The sequence below is a fragment of the Cryptosporidium parvum genome, chromosome 7, assembly GCF_000165345.1.
Source record: "Cryptosporidium parvum Iowa II chromosome 7, whole genome shotgun sequence".
NCBI lineage: Eukaryota > Apicomplexa > Conoidasida > Eucoccidiorida > Cryptosporidiidae > Cryptosporidium > Cryptosporidium parvum.
Window position 1 is genome coordinate 813,401 of NC_006986.1, and position 16,624 is coordinate 830,024.

The window sequence follows — 16,624 nt, forward strand, 5'->3', positions numbered from 1 at the left end:
GAGCTAGCTTAACCATTTAATTATTCAATAACTCGGAAATAGACCATTGGAAATAAATTACTGTCGCTGTCTTATCGTCTAGGCTACCCTTTTTTTCAGCCTCTTTAGTAAGCTCATTGGCAGCTTCAGTCGGAGTGCACTTTAAATTCTTTTCAGTAATTCCCACTAGTTCCTCATCTGTGAAAAAATCAGTGATTCCATCCGTTGCTAATATTAAAAATAAATCGTTTTCTAAGTCAATTTCATGAACTGTAATCTCTGGATCTGAAATACATAATAACTGAGGCTCCTTCATATTTATATCTCCAATACTTCTAGATGTGCACAATCCAATACATTTGGCACTAACATCAAAGCTATACCTTTGTTGTTTTTTAACCAGAACTCTCCATGCGCCGTTACAAAATTCTACTTTTCCTCCTGCCTTTTCGATTCTTGTCCTTTCATTAATATCGCTAAGCCGATGAATTCTTGTCAAGCGTTTTGCAGAAATTGAGTTATTTCCACTTTTGTATCCAAGAATAAGTTTAGAATCACCGCAATTACCAATAACCAATTTTAATTTGTTATCTATGGGATCAGGCCCAAAAATGATACAAACTAATGCAGTTGTGCCATCAAATACTTTGTTCTTTCTTGCAATTGAAAGAAAACTATTATTAGTAATTTCAAAACCTTTTTTGATCCCTTTACAGAGAGATTCAACAATATAAGAAGAAAAAATTCGAGTGTTATCCACTCTGCAAACCGAATTTTCGGCCCGGCAAAGTGACCTTTTGTCACTAAATCGGCTCATATTCTGAGAAAAAACAGTATAAATGTTTGTCAATAGCCTTTGATGAACATATTCAACACAATTATTACCTGCATGCCCATCGAAAAGTGCGCTAAAAAAAAATGTGCTAGGAGTTTGGTTGTTAAAATTAAAAAAGAATTGCTTCTTTGTAATATGCCTGTCTTCACACAAATCTAAATTCTTTGTTGGGCTCGGAATTACGCTGGTTCCTGCATGAATCCCCCTTTCCAAAAATGGTGTGCATTCATCTTCTACATGCGCAATATTAATTTCTTTATTTGAAACTTCTTCCAACTCGAAGTTTGTACTCATTTCAATCAGTCTCAATTTCTCTTGGTCAAGTCTGAATAACTTTGATAATGAGCTGCTGTAGTAAACGTCATTATCTTTATTATAAAGCCATACCGAATTATCGCCTACATACCAACCGTGTTCTTCGTCCAGCTTATAATTAAAATCATTCAATTCTTCATGAACAAGCAAAGGCGTACCATTCATATTCGAAAGATTGGCGTTTAGTTTATCGTGTTTCAATGTACCTTGATAAGCCTCGATAGTCCTGTCATTATTATCTTTCATTATACATTTTGTTGGAAATAATAATTATCACTTTGAAATTACCGCCAATCCCCTTTTAAGAATCTTTAAATAGCAAAAAGTTATTAATACAAGTACCATAAAATAGATTAATGTTTGATACTCTAAAAATTAAGTTAGATGGACCAGATGCATATCTTCTCGAGGAGGAGGAAAAGGTCAAGCGATCAGTGGTACTAAATAATATGCTTAGGTCTGCAATTCAATCAAGAAATAAACCTGACACATCAAAAATGGTAGAGACATCCGAATTCATTAATATCTCGTCATTAAAGCGCAAAAGAAATACAAGCAATGAACAATTTTTAAGAAGTAAGCTTAATTCAAACGGTGAAAGGTTAGAATCTCGAAAGTACAATTTTTTTGGAGCTGGAAATGAAAATGATGCTCAGGGTTTAGATAAAATAATGAAACTGCCATGGGAGAAGATTCCTAGATATTTATACAAGTCTTCTGGAGTTGATTTATTCTTTATTCACTTAAACAACGAAATAGTGCAATTAGTTAAATGGCTGGAGCTGACTAATTCTGAACATATGTTAAGAACTAGAGCGCTAGCAAGAATAACATTAATTTCTCATTCCCTATGGCCTGGTTCAAAAGTCCAACCCTTTGGGAGTTATTATACAGGCCTTTCTCTACCAACAGGAGATTTAGACGTTTGTATTTTGAATGTTCCGGGAGACCCTAAGAGAAGACTTCGTGAATTTGCAAGCATTTTAAAAGAATGGAGACTCTGTACAGGAATTGAACTTATTTTGACAGCGAAAGTTCCTATTATTAAATATGTAGATTCAGAAGCATGTATTTCCGTTGATATTTCTCTTAACCAAGAAAGTTCAATAGATACAACTAAACATATTTCGGAATGCCTTAAAAAATTTAGTACATTGAGGCCTTTATTAATCGTTATAAAGCTATTTTTAAGACAGAGAGGTTTAGATGAAACTTACCTTGGCGGTCTCGGATCATATTCTCAGTTCTGCTTGGTTTTATCGTTTTTACAGCAACATTCATCATCCTACTCGCACACTCTCTATAAATCAACAACATTAGGGCATTTACTATTTGATTTTTTGGAACTGTTTGGTATTGTATTTAATTACAGTAGCACAGGGATTCGCTTAAAAGGGAAAGGTGAGTATTTTAATAGACGAACAACAAAATCTGATTCAACATTATTCTTGGAATCTCCCTTGCCACCTCATAATGATTTGGGAAGGGGTGCATTTAAATACAATGATGTGAGAGAGTCATTTAGACTTGCATTTTTGGACCTAGTCGAATCAAGAGGAAGGTTCAATAAAATATGCTCATCTTTAGAGGAAACAAAATTTAAAAGCCCGGAATACTATAGTATTATCTCTTCTATAATTTGCACGGACTATGAGCTTTTTCAATGCAGAGCAAGAACTGTTGATAAAACACAACTTTCAATAAGCGCATATAGAAAGCCTCCATATATTTCTAATGAAATTATCAAAAAAGTGAAATTAGAGATGGAAAAATTGGATATAAATGTTAATGCTACTTGACTCTGTGATAGAAATAGCTATTTCCATTTCTAGTTCTCCCTGAAAAAGTTGCAATACCAATATTTTGCACTGGAAACAGCCTGGAGTTTGTATTTTGATATATTATAGGCCTTTGATAGTTAAAATTGAAGCAGTTGATAGGTGCATAACTAATTGAATTTTTATATAAATTACTATTGATACCAACTCCTCCATTAAATGCATTTAAGTCAGAAAATAGGCTTTTATGCTGATAATTTTCTGTGGTTTCAATAGATTCCCTACGCAAAGTTCCTTCTTCGTTCATGTTATTTTCTTCGGTTGCATCACATATATTACTAAAGCATTCAGATTTTCCCTCAGAATTTATATTATCAACTTGGACTTCTACATCCTTTTTGGAATCTGATGTTTCGGCATAAATTTCTATTTTTTCCTGTACAGAGTATGTGTTACTAGTTTCAGTTTGAACAGTGTTTTTATTATAAGAAAAAATCGGACGCTTGGATAGGGTCTTACTCCAAAATATGTCTTTTGCAGGGCAAGTTTGAAGAGGATCAAAGACATTTTGGGTAAATTCGCTAGTTAAATCCTTACTTGCTTGCTTATGCCTATATTCTCTTACTCTTCGTCTGGCAGTATTTACTGCAGAAAGAATTTTAGAAATTGGAGTTTCAGAACATTTGGTGTACTTCAAATGATTTGGAATGCTTAAGTAGCTTCTAGTATGTTTCTCACCAAAACCATTTAATTTATAAAAATTTGATTTCTCATTTTTCATTCTCAAGTGTTCGTTATTAATTCCTATAACCGATTTATTCAAATTGTATGACTGTTTCTTATTTCTGCAACTTATCCACTCTGATTCTAACTCTAAATTAGAATTAAACATACTAGAACTATCTTCGATAGAAATAAATTGGTCTAATTTGTTTTCGTATCCAGTTATAAAATTTTTATTCATTGCATTATTTTCATCTAAATGCTTATTTTGATAGGCCTTCAAACTCAATATAGCTGGCTCTTTACTACTTTCTGATTCATCGTACCAATTTTTCAAGTATCTATTTATTATATGAAGTTGGATAGGAATTTTATGAGTCAATGAATCATCGTTATCTAATAATCTTGTTAAATCTCCAACATGTTCGATGTTAAATATCAAATCTTCATCTTTTATGATTTTCCCTGATAAATTAAATAAAACCAATTTCAAGTCTTCAAAGTTTGTTACTAAATTACTATATTGATAACTCATTTTTTCAACATTTTCTTCGTTCTTTAAAGTCAAAAAATTATTTTTTAAAAGCGAGTAATAATTGTGAAATTTTTTGATCAATGATACTAGTGTATTTTCATCTGAACAATTATTGTATTCATTTATTTTATTCCGAAGGCTGAAGGCAGAATTGTAAAACAAACTGGATTCAATATTGCATTTGTCAATAAACAAGTTCAACCCATTACATTGAGCACAAATGATGAAGGAATAATTATTATCAAAAATAGCATTGGAAACAATTTCTAGTAAAAAGTGGGACGTCTTTGCCATCATTAAAGTTAAATCACTGAAAAAAGAGTTAACCGAGTTGTTTATATCTTCCGATTTTATTTGTTTTGAGGTAATAAACATGCTTGATTCACGGATCCTATGATTGTAATCCAAAAAATAGATTTTATTATACACACTGTTGAATAAATAACAATCTTCAGTATTTTTATCGTAGCTTGCATATTCAATTTCAAAGATAAATAATTTATGATATATCTCTTTTTCAGCAATTGATTTTTCAAATTGAAGTTTTCTCGCAATGTTAATCATATTAAAGATTTGTACCGGATCATTTACATCAACTTGAAGTACATTTAGATTGCAAACTCCATTATCTAGAATAACCTCAACTGGACTATTTAACCCTTGAAATACGTCATATATGTGCTCAGAGTCAGAATCTTCAGATTTGCCACTAATCAGAATTAACGAGCATTTAATTTTGTTAAAATAGATCTCATTTGGTCTATGTTGTTTATAATACTGTTTAATAGCTTTCGTTTGAATAAATAAGTTATAGACTAATTCTTCAAATAAACATATTCCATAATCATCTATTTCGGGTTCTGCACCTTCTAGAGGAATTCCAGCAAACTTATCGTTATAAAGAAAATGCTCGCATGTCTTTCTGTTTAACCCGCATATTAAGAAACTATTTTCTGATAATAAAGTATTAATTGCTATTGACTTAATCTGAGATTCATTAATGGATCTTTTATCGCCTGCAATCCGAATATATCTAGATTTACTCCCAATATACATTTTTTAATTCATTTGTTATTTTTAGTTCCAATTTAGACAGAAAATTCATGTGGCCAAATGTGCAACAAACTGGGCAAAATTTATTAAGAAATATCCTACTTTCTAATTTTATAAATACTTAATTATAAAAATCTAATAAAATAGAAATGAGCCCTATTCATCATCTGCTAGGGATTGATGTTCATTAAAAAGAAGCAGTAGGCTTGCTTCTTCAGTGAAATCATGTTTATCGACTTCAAAAATAGATTCGAATACATATGGTATATTCTCAATTAAATCAGATGCAAGCATGCTTCTAAACTTCTTTTTAAAAGCAATATATGCCGAAAGCCTTACTATTAAGCATGACCCATATGCAGAATTTACCTCGGGATATTGACAAATTTGTTTATCTTCTCTGTTTTTTGTAAAATATTGCATACTCCAATTAAATAGAGTCGAAATGACTCCTGAAAGGACATCGCCTTGTCCTGCAGATCTTTTATATGAACCAGCAATATTACAAACCGCAACTACATCACCATTTGTTATTATATCAATTTTATCTTTCAATACAATGCAAATATTCCCTAAACTTTTTGAAAGTTCAAATACCCTGTTTGTAATGCACAAGAATTCTTCTTCATTTACTGTAGGTTGAGAACCACTTAATGCATTTTGGCTGCATCTTTTATTTGTTTTACCTACTCCAATACAATTCTCATTTAAAACATGCTCATAAAAACACATATTCAAAGGATTTGAAGAGAGTGCTCGAGCATTATTTACCTTAATATTTTGTTTGTTTATTGAATCTGCTTGATAAAATAAATTGATCTCTTCGCCATCATCATGCATTTGAAGTACTGTATCTTCGACAGTTGATGGCCATTCAGTTCTGGGAACACGTTCGCAAGGAGACAGCGATTCCGGGAGTCTTTCTTCATTAATACCTAAAGGAAGAACTCTAGGGATATTTATTGAACTATCAGTACTCAGGTCTACCCTACTTATTTTATCTGAAATTTCTATATGACTTAATGTTGTGCCGGGGCCAATATCAGAGTTTGATTTATTATTGTTATTCGAGCTATTACCATTTTTTGTGTCATTTGTTTCTTTATTAACTGATTTTTCTAATCTAAAAAACTCAATTAAATTTGGGGTCAAAATACAATGCTTGTATCCTGATATTAACTCAGGTTGTTGAGCAATTACATACAATCCATCTGCATCAACTACAATAGGAATAGAGAGGCATCTGCATATTTTTATCAGTTCTGCTGTAATAAATGCAATATCTTTTTCTCTTCCAAGGCCACAGCCAATAATAATTACATCCATTTTCCCGAGCCAAGGTCTGATCAAATCTATCGATCTATTACGTGCTTCTTCTTTGCTTAGTTCTCCATATGAAGGAAACAGAGGATGAACAATTAATTCAGGTGAATATGTTTTTATCGGAATTGCAGCTTCTGGAGTACAAAAAATGTGGCATAGATCTGCTCCTAATTTTAATGATGATATTCCTGCAAAGTACGGTGCTCCAGCGTACTCTTTTGAACCACCAATTATACCAATCCTTCCAAGATTGCCCTTTCTAAGATCGGATGAAAGTTGGGGAATTGTATATCTGACTGAATCGATCAATTTTCCTTGTGAAATAGGTGGGTACCATGAGTATTCAAATTTATAACCAGATTTTTTCGGAAGTTTTATACCAGTTTCATCGCTAGTAAAAATTTTTGTGGAATCTTCTGAATTACTTACAGCAATAACTTCTTTTCTAAAACAGCTAAGAAACCCGTTCATTTAATTTCTATATATCAATATCTTACATACAATAATAATGGCGGATAAAATAGATTTAGCGGAATTAGTGGGAAAAAAATAAATATATAAATAATTAACTAAACAAGCTGGTCGGAATCTACCGCCGTCATTCTTATACAAGCTGCTACTCTATTAATAATCTCATATTGGTCTAAAAAGTCTACAATGCTGTTTACTTGAATAGCAACTTCAGATTTGTTATTCCTATAAATACAAGAAATATTTGAATCCTTAGAATTAGCTATTACAAGACAACATGGTAAAAGCGTTTTCTGTCCATTATTCATTGCTTTCGTGCTTGCATTATTCTCTATTATAGTTTTCAACGAAAGGTACAGATATTGTAATCTCTCGTATTCGACGAGCTTTTCGCGAATATTTTGTTGGATTAATGGCAGATTATCACATGATTGAGAATTTTCCGAACATAAGATGTGATTAATGCTAGAAATACCTTTCCATATTATATTTTTATTACTTTTGTCTATAATTTTTGCAGAAATTAGGACATTAATTGCATCATAAACTCGTCTCCTTATGCTTTTTTCACTTGACTCACGATTTTTCTGATAAATAGGGTCATTTGCTGCACGTATTGAATCAATAGGGCCTAAATATTCCATTATTAAATTGTCGGCGATGTCAGTTTGCGTAGAAATCCTCCAAACCTTTAATAAAGTGCAAATTCTTACAGCAACCTGTTTTAGAGTGCCTTTATTTGATGAATTACCAAGTATTCCCATATATGGTAGAGAATTGTTTCTAGAATCTAGATTATATTGATTGGAATGTACGGAGTCTGTTTCTGTAGTAAGCATTTCAAATGTATAGCCAGTACTACCAACATTATTAGCAGATAAGCTATCACCGGTATTTACCGGGTTAATATAACTGTTCAAACTTCTAGAATAGTCCATATGAAAGAAAAAATTATAATTATTTGAAATCTAATTATTAATCTCTTTTCGATCCAGATTTGCCGATTTTTATTTTAGCGGCAATAGTTAGCTTGTATAAAATGGAGAGATAACAACAGTATATATTTGGCAATAATAAACAGTAATTGTTTATATTATATTCTGGTGAGTTTACTGAATTTTAGGTTCATCGAACCAATTGCAAATTGAGTTTATTTATTGGTAATAATCATTATGGCATAATCAATGAACCGCCATTTTACTCCCCTCACAACAAATGGCAGGAATTTGAATATAAAATCCCTCAATTAGATTTATTTATTGCTATGGACGCTGACTACTCATTTTCGCTCACAACATTCAGCCCTTCTGGAAAACTTGTTCAGATAGAATATGCGCTTAATGCAGTTAACTCTCAAGGGCGTCCTGCATTGGGAATAAAAGCAAGAAATGGAGTTGTAATTGCTACTGAAAAGAAAGTTGCGAGCCCATTGGTTGAGGAACATTCAATTAGAAAGGTCGAATTAATTACTAGTGAGATAGGCTGTTGCTTTGCAGGTATGCCTGCTGATTTCAGAGTGATTCTGAAAAAGAGTCGAAAAATTGCCCAGGTTTACTACAATACGTATCGTGAGCAAATTCCAGTATGTGAACTAGTTCGAGAAATCGCAACTGTTATGCAAGAATTTACTCAGTCAGGCGGCGTAAGACCATTCGGAATTTCATTATTAGTAGCAGGTTTCGATTCAACTAGAGGCCCCCAGCTATTTCAAGTAGATCCCTCTGGTGCCTATTTCGGATGGAAGGCATCTGCAATCGGAAAAGACATGCAGAATGCAAAATCTTTCTTAGAGAAAAGATATAACCCTGACGTAGAAATTGAGGATGCATTACACACCGCTCTCCTCACATTGAAAGAGTGCTTTGAAGGAGCAATGAATGAAGACAACATTGAAGTGGGTATAATAGGGGAAGACAAAAACTTCACTATTCTATCGCCACAGGAGATAAAGGACTATTTAGGTGAGGTTGAATAGGAAAGAATTTAGAATAGCATATTAGCTACATTAATATAATTATCTCAAGCGTGTGCAGATTATTTTGTTTTGATTGCGACAAATATGATTTAATTGTTTCTTGAGACGATGTGGGGAACTAAGGAGACGCCGTGTTATTCATGCGCGCCCCGCGATACTGTTCGATTTACTCAACTAAAGATTGCCATTACACTGAATAAGTTCTGTTTGCGTAATAATGAGTTTTTTACTACATTTACTTGTGTTTTTCTGCCTTATTATAAACTTATGCTTCGGAAGTGAATCTACTGGTGTCCCTTCTGGAGCTACTTTCGACGAGTCCCAACTTGGGGACTTAAATAATATTGATTTATCCTCTTTTGGAGCTAATGGTGGTTCATTTGCTGACGAATCAGAGGCTGTTGTTGATAGCATTACTCCTGCTCCCTTACCAGAATTATCTAACGATGATGAGGCCGCTATTCAAAAAACTAGTGAAAGCTACGAGTTCCAAACTGAAGTTTCAAGACTTATGGATATTATTATTAACTCTCTATATTCTCAGAAAGATGTATTTCTCAGAGAGTTACTGTCTAATTCTGCAGATGCATTGGAGAAGGCTAGATTTATTTCGGTTACAGATGATTCATTCCTAGGCGAACAACAAGAACTTGAAATTCGTGTCTCATTTAACAATGATAAACGTACAATAACTATTTCTGATACTGGTATCGGTATGACGCGTCACGATTTAGTCACCAATCTTGGTACAGTTGCCAAATCTGGTACTGCAAATTTTCTAGAGTCTTTGGCTAAAGGTGGAGATTTGAATTTGATTGGTCAATTTGGTGTTGGTTTTTATGCATCCTATCTTGTTTCAGACCGCGTAACAGTAATTTCAAAGAATAACGAAGATAAACAATATGTTTGGGAGTCCAGTGCGGATGGATCATTCAGAGTTAGTCTGGATCCAAGAGGTAACACAATTAAAAGAGGTACCACCATAGTTCTTTCATTGAAGGAAGATGCTACCGAGTTTATGAATTTTTCTAAATTGAAAGATTTAGTTCTTAGATATTCACAGTTTATTAACTTTCCAATTTATATTTATAACCCCGAGGGAGTAAATAAATCTGAAAAGGATGAATCTGGTGAGAAGAAAGAGTCCAAGGGTAGATGGGAGCAGGTTAATGTAGAAAAGGCAATATGGCTAAGGCCTAGAGAAGAAATTACTAAGGAGGAGTACAATGGGTTTTACAAAAGCATTACTCACGACTATTCTGAGCCCCTTAGATATCTACATTTTTCCGCCGAAGGTGAAATAGAGTTCAAATCATTGTTGTTTATCCCATCCCATCCTCCTTTTGATATGTTTGACACCTATATGGGAAAGAGTGGTAATATAAAGTTTTATGTTAGAAGAGTTCTAATTACTGACCATATTGAGGATTTACTACCAAAATACTTGAATTTTATTAAGGGTGTTGTTGATAGCGACGATATTAGTTTGAATGTTGCAAGAGAGCATGTTCAACAAAGTAGGATAATTAAGGTGATTAGCAAAAAGATGGTAAGAAAGGTTCTTGAAATGATCAAACAGATTCAAACAGAGCAACTCAATGCAGAGAAGGAGGAGGCAAACAAGCCAGACGAAGAGAAGAAAAAGGACGCAGCCTTAACAGTTTATGATAAGTTTTATGATATGTTCCACAAGAACTTGAAACTTGGTTGTTATGAAGATGACTCGAACCGCTCAAAGATCGTTAAGCTTCTTAAATTCCATACTTCAAAAAGTGGGGACAGCACCGTATTTTTATCTAAGTACATTGAAGGTATGAAACCAGAACAAAAAAGCATCTTTTATATTTCAGGTGAATCCCCCTCTGCGCTTTTAAAGAACCCATTGGTTTCACTTTATCTAAAGCATGATATTGAGGTACTGTTCTTAACTGAAGGGGTTGATGAACCATGCATTTCCAGAGTTCCAGAATTAGAAGGGTTCAAATTCACTAGCATTGAAAAAAGCGATGTAAGACCCTTTGAAGAAACTGAAGAGGAGAAAAATATGCACAAGAGATTATCAAAATTCTATGAGCCATTGCTCAAGTTCGTAAAGGATGAGTTCCCTGGCGAATTTTTAAAAGTGGAAGTTTCTAAGCGTCTTGTAAGTGACCCTGCTGTAATTACTTCTGGTCCTTGGGGACAGTCCGCATACATGCAGAAAATTCAGAAGGCCCAGACATTTTCAAATAAGGCAGACTATAAGAATAAGCATATGGAAATTAACCCTAACCACGCTTTGATAAAGAAACTTAACGACCTCGTCATTTCGAAAAATAATGTTGAGGCTAAAGCACTTGCCTTAAAAATTATTCAACTTTCTACAATTGCTTCCGGATTTGACCTTGAGAATCCTAGTGAATTCGCTTCTGGAATGTTTAAGATCATGCTACAGAGTTCAGGGATAGACGAGAAAGATGTCATTAGCTCCGTTGAATTACCCGAAGAAGTAAGTACAGACGAAGGTGTAGAGGGCTCCGATCAAGAAAAGGGATTTGACGACGAAGAAGACGAAAAAAATGAAAAGCGCGACGAACTCTAGATCGCTGAAAAGTCCTAGATAACTTAGCTCATAGGCTCCTAATTGATCAAACAATTCTAAATGAGTCAATTATTTCCTGGCATTAATGTTAGTAATAAAGAATGACCACCTGAAACTGCAGGAGAGGGCACAGTTTGAGGTATGTTGTGTTCTTGTTGAATCTGGTGGTGAATGAATGGATTAGGTGGATCGTTCCTGATAGGGAAGTAGTGATGATTTCTAAAGGAAGAAAGTAGTTTGCTACCCGATGAATATCCTGCGCCGCTATTCGAAATCCTCCCACTTCTATTAGTTTCGTTTGATTTGCAATACCTTCCCTCTATATTTGAGCCATTTTCAAGTTCCTTCATCAGATTTAATATGATCTGCTTCTCATTGATGTCTTTAGTCAAGTCAAATGCAATGTTTAAGTGTCTTAATGCCTTATCCTTCCTGCCTAAATGTGAGAAAGTCTTTCCTAAATATAGATGAATATTGGGTTCGTTTGACGCGAGGCGGTGAGCGGCTGTCAGCATTGTTAAAGCCTCTTCATATCTTTCCAGTTCTAATAACACGATTCCTGCATGATATTTTAACCAAGGATTTCTTTGGTCTTTGAGAATTCCCTTTTGGAAAGTATTATAAGCAGAGAGAAAATCATGAGTTGTTAGATAGCAAAGGCCAAGGTAATGTATTAATGTAGAATTATTTGGAACAACTTTAAGTGCCAAATTGAAATGGCTCTTTGCTTGATAGTACTCTTCTCTTTTAAACCAAACATAACCGATTCCCCAGTGAGCTCTATGGCACCTCGGATCAATTTTCAAAGCCTTTTGGTACATTTGGATCGCTTCATCGTATTTCTCAATAATTGAAAGCTCATGCCCAATCAATGTATAAGCATAAACATAGCGGTTATCATACTGAATTGCCCTTTTAAAGCACTTAATTGAACTTTCGTATTCCTTATGCAAGGAAAAGCAATTTCCAACTACAATCCAAAGCTGAGGGGTATTCTTTTCAATAATTTTTAAAGTCAAGTTTGAAAGATTGATTAAGTCAATGCTCCTGGACAACTGCCACAAACACGAACTATAAATATCGAGACACTTAATCCAAAGATTATAATTGGTTTCATAGTTAATACATTTGCAAACGTTTATACATTCTTGCCATTGATTTGACTCGAAAAGTGCCCTTACATGCAACTCTCTTACATACCCCATTTCCGAAATTTTGTTTGGAATACTTTCAATATTTTTGAGAAAGCTATGGCAAAGATACCATTCCATCTGATGTGTAAACTTTGACAGCAACTGAATCATAGAAATCAATGGATGAAAACGTGAATCAAGAGGTTTAATGTTTGCGTCTATATTCTCTGTGTACGCAACTGAATTGTAATTAATTTCACTAATATTTGATGAACTAAATTTATTATTTGCATTCTTTACATCTTCAAATTCGCTATATGGCCATTTTGGGCCAGAATTGCCGTCTTTAACTGGATTTTCCAACCAATTAGTAAATGAATGGTATCTCAGCATATGTCTTTTTTGTAAAGTATCACCAACATTATAAAAGAAATCAGAAACATTTAATACATATAATTCTTCCGAATCAGACTTATCTGATATAGATATCAGAAGATTCCCATCTTGAATGTTTTTTACCTGCCAACACTCGGCTTCGTTTTTATACACAGTTGATATTACCAAAGCATCGCTGTTTGTGCCCACATATTCTAGATGCTTCTCGCCCCAGTTATTCAAGCAACAACATATTTTAACAAGTTCATGAGGATACTGGCATGATAGGCCTACTAGTTTTTGAAAAGATTTCCATAAAACTGGATTCCAATCTAGAGCAATTGCATAACAATATAAAGCAGAAACCTTGGCATCAAGTTCCTCAAGAATGTTTCCCCATAAATACAGCCCAGCAGAATCTCCTGGAATTTTTAATTCTCCAGTATGAATGTACTTGATCAGCATTGTAGGATTCATACAAATTGTCGAAAAGATAGAGGATAATGATTTTTTTTTCTCATTTGTAACTGGAGTGCCTTTCCAAGATTTTGGTGAAACTGAGGGTGAAATTAAACAACTATCAGCAAGCTCTGTCAGAGGTTTCGAGCAAATCTTAAGGATCATACGCTCTGCTTCATCAATTCTTCCCATTAAATAGCAACATTTAATAGTTAAATAATCGCCATATAAATTTACTTCTTTATTTATCGAATCCTCATTAGAACTCAATTGTAATTTTGTTTTATCGCATTCTACCCTCAAATAATTAAAAGCTTCCTGTAAATTCAAATCCTTCACAAGAAATCTAGATATTTGAATTCTTGCTTCTTTGCTTTCCAATAATTTGTCGATTACTTCAGCCCAAAATCTAATGTTGTCATACAATTGCCATCTATCAAGGTAGGTTAAAATGGACAATAACTCATCTTCCATTTGTGATGTATAAATAGATCTTTATTTATTTACTCTTCAATTTATGATGATTTTTGCTAATAAATTTTTGATTTTTGCTAGCATGGTTAACCCCCACACTGAATACACATTATTGCGGCACAGAAAAAAAACTCTGGTTTTTCTGCATTAATGTTAATATTTGACGAAAATAGAGAATAAATTTTAAACTAATTTCCAAATTCTAATAGAATGAAAGAAATTGATCAAAATGTCAAGAATTATGTTTCTACCTATCATAAAACTTCTGGAATTTCAAGGATAGCAAATGAACAAGAAAGCAACGTCAAAAATAAATCATTTGCGCCCATTCAAATAACTGTTGAACAAATTCTCAAGGAATCCTACTCTGGGTCTGCAAATAGTGTAGGAGGTAATAATAGCTTGTCTAGACTGCACGAATCATTTGATTTCAGAGGTATTGATGAGTTAGAAGATTATAGGATTAGGAAGAGAAAAGAATTTGAAGACAGTATCAGAAGAAAGCGATGGAAAATTAGTTTATATCTCTCATACGCCAAATGGGAATCTTTACAAAATAATATAAAAAATTCAAGATCCATTTTCGAAAGAGGGATTCTTGTAAATTATGAAAATGTACGAATTTGGAGAGAATATATTAAGCTTGAAATTACAAACGGAAACATTAATAATGCTAGGAATTTATTTGAACGAGTAACTCACCTTCTACCAAGAATTGATGAATTTTGGATTAAATATATCCAAATGGAGCTTATTCTGAAAAACTACATCAATGTAAGACATATTTATAGGAAATGGATTGATTGGAAGCCGGATCCTAGTATATATATTCAGTATTCTAAATTTGAGGAGGAATGCGGAGAAATCAAATCAGCCAGAGGAGTAATGAAAGATCTTATTATATCATACCCAGATGAGAGCAACTTTATTGAGTATATAAAATTTGAACAAAGACATAAAAATCTTTTTTCTTCCGAACAAATAATTAATATTCTAAGTGAGACATTAATTGACATAAATGGTAGTAAAATTACAAATCTGTTTTTTTCATCCATTTCAGATATCTTTGTTGAAGAAAAAAAAATTGAGGAAGCTATCAAACTTTGTAATGAAGGAATCAAAATATTGACGAATGAACACTGTGTTAAAAATCTTAAAGATAAGCTTTTTCAGTTATTCAAAATGAGAATTTATGAAAAACCTGATGAAAACATAGAGTGGATCAAACATAAATTACAGAATTATCGTGATAAATTACTTCATAACCCACAAGACTTTGATATATTGTTTGACTATATAATATTTATTACTCAATACTTAGAATTAGATTCAGTTTTGCAAGAATATGAAAATCTTATTTTTAATCATAATATAAGCGATGTTGTTAGCTGGGAAAAGTACTTGCATTCTTATTTATTACTGATATACTTTTTTGAAATAAATCAAGATGTTAATAGTCCAAATATTTATAAATTGTATAATAGTTTCATCCAATCAATTAAAAACAATCAGATTTCTGAAATTAATATTGCTGAATTAGAAACTAAACAATCCGAATCAAAAATCACAAATGTTGAAAAAAATAATATATTTGCAAAAGTATTTATATATTTTTCGAACCATCAATTACGTATCGGAGATTTAAATAAGGCAAGAAAAATACTAGGTATTGGATTGGGTAGAGTCCCATGTATAAATCTATTTGATCACTATATCGATATAGAATTTAAGCTTGGAAATTTTGATCGATGTAGAGTTTTATTTACTAAATACATAGAATACGACCCAGTTTCTACCAATTCCTGGATTAAATATATGCAGTTCGAATATAATCTCTGTGAGATAAAAAGAGTTATAAGCATCGCAGAATCTGCTATTTCTATGCCAGAACTAGACTCTCCAGAAATTATTTGGCAATACTATATCGAACTGATGATCAACGAAAAAAATATTGAATTTGCAGATATTATTTATAAACGCCTATTAGAAAAGACTCAGCATATACAAGTTGTAATAAATTATTCCACATTCATTATTTCTAAGTTGCATGATAATAAACTGAACCGAGAATTCATTTTAGGAATCTTAAATAAATATAAGGAAAGACAATTTGACTACCAAAGATCAATTTTACTCAAATATTGGCTTTCTCTTGAAGAAAAACTTGCTTCAAAAAATATTGATCCTGAAAGCAATATATGGATCGAAATTGTTAATAGGTTACTTCCAAGGACTATATTAGATGTGAATTCAAAGAACAAAACGTATGTTTTTAAAGAAGAAAACTACGATTTTGCCCACCTGATCTCTACAAATAAAGATAATGAAGCGCAAACTTTGCAAACGAATAATAACGATAAAGTACCCACGTCGCTCATTGATGCAGCAAAGGAATGGAAGAAAGCTAAAATATTAGATTGATAAACTTCTTATTTCTTATTAATTTTAGTACAATAATAATTTTAAACACTAAGATTAAACTTATAATTTTTAATAAAATATATTTTCATATAGGTTTAAATTATGTGTTCATCTTTCCCTTAGTTGTATTACAAAATCTGAAGCTTAAACAATCAAAAATTTTATTACTGGAAATAATGCGCCTAATAAAACTT

At 32.8% G+C, this 16,624-nt stretch overlaps 8 protein-coding genes across 8 annotated transcripts; 4 read left to right on the forward strand and 4 right to left on the reverse strand.

Annotated features, from left to right (window-relative positions):
- Positions 1-16: 16 nt before the first annotated feature.
- Positions 17-1,375, reverse strand: cgd7_3620 (PP2C phosphatase; the record flags this gene model as incomplete). The annotated part of the gene is made up of 1 exon (XM_628523.1): positions 17-1,375. One exon carries the CDS (start codon positions 1,373-1,375, stop codon positions 17-19), a length of 1,359 nt encoding a protein of 452 aa, XP_628525.1.
- A 110-nt stretch (positions 1,376-1,485) lies between these two features.
- Positions 1,486-2,928, forward strand: cgd7_3630 (TRF4/5 nucletotidyl transferase; the record flags this gene model as incomplete). Its single annotated transcript, XM_628524.1, has 1 exon — positions 1,486-2,928. One exon carries the CDS (start codon positions 1,486-1,488, stop codon positions 2,926-2,928), a length of 1,443 nt encoding a protein of 480 aa, XP_628526.1.
- Positions 2,929-5,374: 2,446 nt separating this feature from the next.
- cgd7_3640 (YjeF family of predicted nucleotide binding proteins) lies at positions 5,375-7,012 on the reverse strand (the record flags this gene model as incomplete). Its single annotated transcript, XM_628525.1, has 1 exon — positions 5,375-7,012. One exon carries the CDS (start codon positions 7,010-7,012, stop codon positions 5,375-5,377), a length of 1,638 nt encoding a protein of 545 aa, XP_628527.1.
- Positions 7,013-7,110: 98 nt separating this feature from the next.
- Positions 7,111-7,950, reverse strand: cgd7_3650 (DP1 DNA binding protein; the record flags this gene model as incomplete). The annotated part of the gene is made up of 1 exon (XM_628526.1): positions 7,111-7,950. One exon carries the CDS (start codon positions 7,948-7,950, stop codon positions 7,111-7,113), a length of 840 nt encoding a protein of 279 aa, XP_628528.1.
- Positions 7,951-8,135: 185 nt separating this feature from the next.
- On the forward strand, positions 8,136-8,987 carry cgd7_3660 (proteasome subunit alpha2, protease of the acylase family and NTN hydrolase fold; the record flags this gene model as incomplete). Its single annotated transcript, XM_628527.1, has 1 exon — positions 8,136-8,987. A coding segment is annotated over one exon (852 nt), but the record flags the coding sequence as incomplete, so codon positions are not given.
- Positions 8,988-9,204: 217 nt separating this feature from the next.
- On the forward strand, positions 9,205-11,568 carry cgd7_3670 (heat shock protein 90 (Hsp90), signal peptide plus ER retention motif; the record flags this gene model as incomplete). Its single annotated transcript, XM_628528.1, has 1 exon — positions 9,205-11,568. One exon carries the CDS (start codon positions 9,205-9,207, stop codon positions 11,566-11,568), a length of 2,364 nt encoding a protein of 787 aa, XP_628530.1.
- A 65-nt stretch (positions 11,569-11,633) lies between these two features.
- cgd7_3680 (TPR repeat protein) lies at positions 11,634-14,009 on the reverse strand (the record flags this gene model as incomplete). The annotated part of the gene is made up of 1 exon (XM_628529.1): positions 11,634-14,009. The coding sequence occupies one exon, from the start codon at positions 14,007-14,009 to the stop codon at positions 11,634-11,636; it is 2,376 nt and encodes a 791-aa protein (XP_628531.1).
- Positions 14,010-14,219: 210 nt separating this feature from the next.
- Positions 14,220-16,430, forward strand: cgd7_3690 (crooked neck protein HAT repeats; the record flags this gene model as incomplete). The annotated part of the gene is made up of 1 exon (XM_628530.1): positions 14,220-16,430. The coding sequence occupies one exon, from the start codon at positions 14,220-14,222 to the stop codon at positions 16,428-16,430; it is 2,211 nt and encodes a 736-aa protein (XP_628532.1).
- Between the last annotated feature and the right edge of the window lie 194 nt (positions 16,431-16,624).